Genomic DNA, 1,394 nt, shown 5'->3' with positions numbered 1-1,394 from the left:
AGGACTGTCACTGACAGCCACGAGATTCTGTGCAGTGTGTGCAGAGTTGAGTGCTTGGCAGGTTCAGTTTAGATGAAATGTATCTAGTACAGTATAATAAAGTAATTAATTAGCCTTCTGATATCACTGGAGTCAGATGCATCATTTTCTCTTCTCTTCGTCGGAGTTACCTTTGATTTACACCCAGTCAGGCATCTGGCAGGATGGGGGCACCTGTGACGAGTAAGAGAGGTTAGAAAAGCTGTCAGCAGCTTAGGCATCCTGTGGGCAAGGATTAAGAAAGGTGCAGGAAAATCACAGAAAACCAAGAGCAACTCTGAGCATAGATGTGGTCAAGAGGGCCCTGGCTACAGAACCAGGCTACATCAGGGAGTGATGCACTTCCCTGCCCTGCAGACATGGAGGCAGCTGGGATGCATCCCAGAGGGCAAGGGAATGCCTTCAGTAGGCAAATTTCCAGGGAGGGACTCTCTCTACCTGTGGGGAGTCATGCTCTAGTTTTGGGTTGGCTTTGTGTCAGCCTTTTGGTGAAAGGCCAAGCCAGGAGGGTGTGATGTCTGCCAGGATGAGTTCCCCTCCAGCAAGGGCAGCTCCTGCTATGCAAAGAGAAAACATCTCCAATACTGGGCTGTCGCCAAGCCCAGAGCTCTAAACAGCCACACTCACGCCTTGCCCTCAGCAGGACATTACTGTCTGCCAAGGAAGGTGGAAATCAGTGTTACCATTTTCCCCTGGTCCTATGATCCCTTCCTTCCAGAGACACCTCCAGCACATCTTCTGCCTGTGCTGATGTATGCCTGCCTGGGAAATCCTTCAGTCTTTCATCTCAATACTTGAAAGGAATCCTTGGATGCCTAATGATCACGTCAGGAATGAGGCAAACAAATGGCGGTGGTGATGGAAATAAAAGCACAGCCTGTGGTGTTAGGGAAGATATTTTGCTTTGGAGGTGAGTCTGTAGGAAAATTACTGCCCCTGTGCAGTGCCTAGAGGTTGAAACTTGGTTAAGTGTCTCATGGCAATGGGCTAGGAAGGAACTTCTTTGGGCTTGGCTGCTGTCTGGGGGCTCTTTTGGGCAGAAAGGAATGTGATACCTGTGGATCTCACTGCAAAGTTCCCAGCTCTTTTCTCCAGCTTGTGACTTATCTCACTCTCAGTGGAGTCAAAGAGTCTTCTTCATCAACGGTTTCTGTTCTGCTTCTCTCTTCCCTCTCTCTCAGGTGAATCTGCAGCCCCAAGCCATGTCCTGCTACACCCGGTGCCAGCCCTGCCAGCCCTGTGGCCCCACCCCGCTGGGCAGCAGCTGCAATGAGCCCTGTGTCAGGCAGTGCCAGGACTCCACCGTGTTCATCCAGCCCTCGACCGTGGTGGTGACCCTGCCTGGCCCCATCCTC

General features: G+C 51.4%; 1 protein-coding gene across 1 annotated transcript in view; it reads right to left on the bottom strand.

The window, feature by feature from the left end:
* The window catches only part of LOC106632012 (feather keratin Cos1-2-like), a 1,950-nt gene extending 1,459 nt beyond the window's left edge, over window positions 1–491 (bottom strand). The window contains exon 1 of the mRNA XM_014310345.2: window positions 478–491. Within this exon, the coding sequence (XP_014165820.2) occupies window positions 478–491 (14 nt within the window). The remainder of the gene's footprint in view (window positions 1–477) is intronic.
* Window positions 492–1,394: the final 903 nt, after the last annotated feature.

Source organism: Geospiza fortis, unplaced genomic scaffold (assembly GCF_000277835.1).
Source record: "Geospiza fortis unplaced genomic scaffold, GeoFor_1.0 scaffold373, whole genome shotgun sequence".
NCBI classification, from domain to species: Eukaryota; Metazoa; Chordata; class Aves; order Passeriformes; family Thraupidae; genus Geospiza; species Geospiza fortis.
This window is presented reverse-complemented; position numbering and strand designations above follow the sequence as displayed.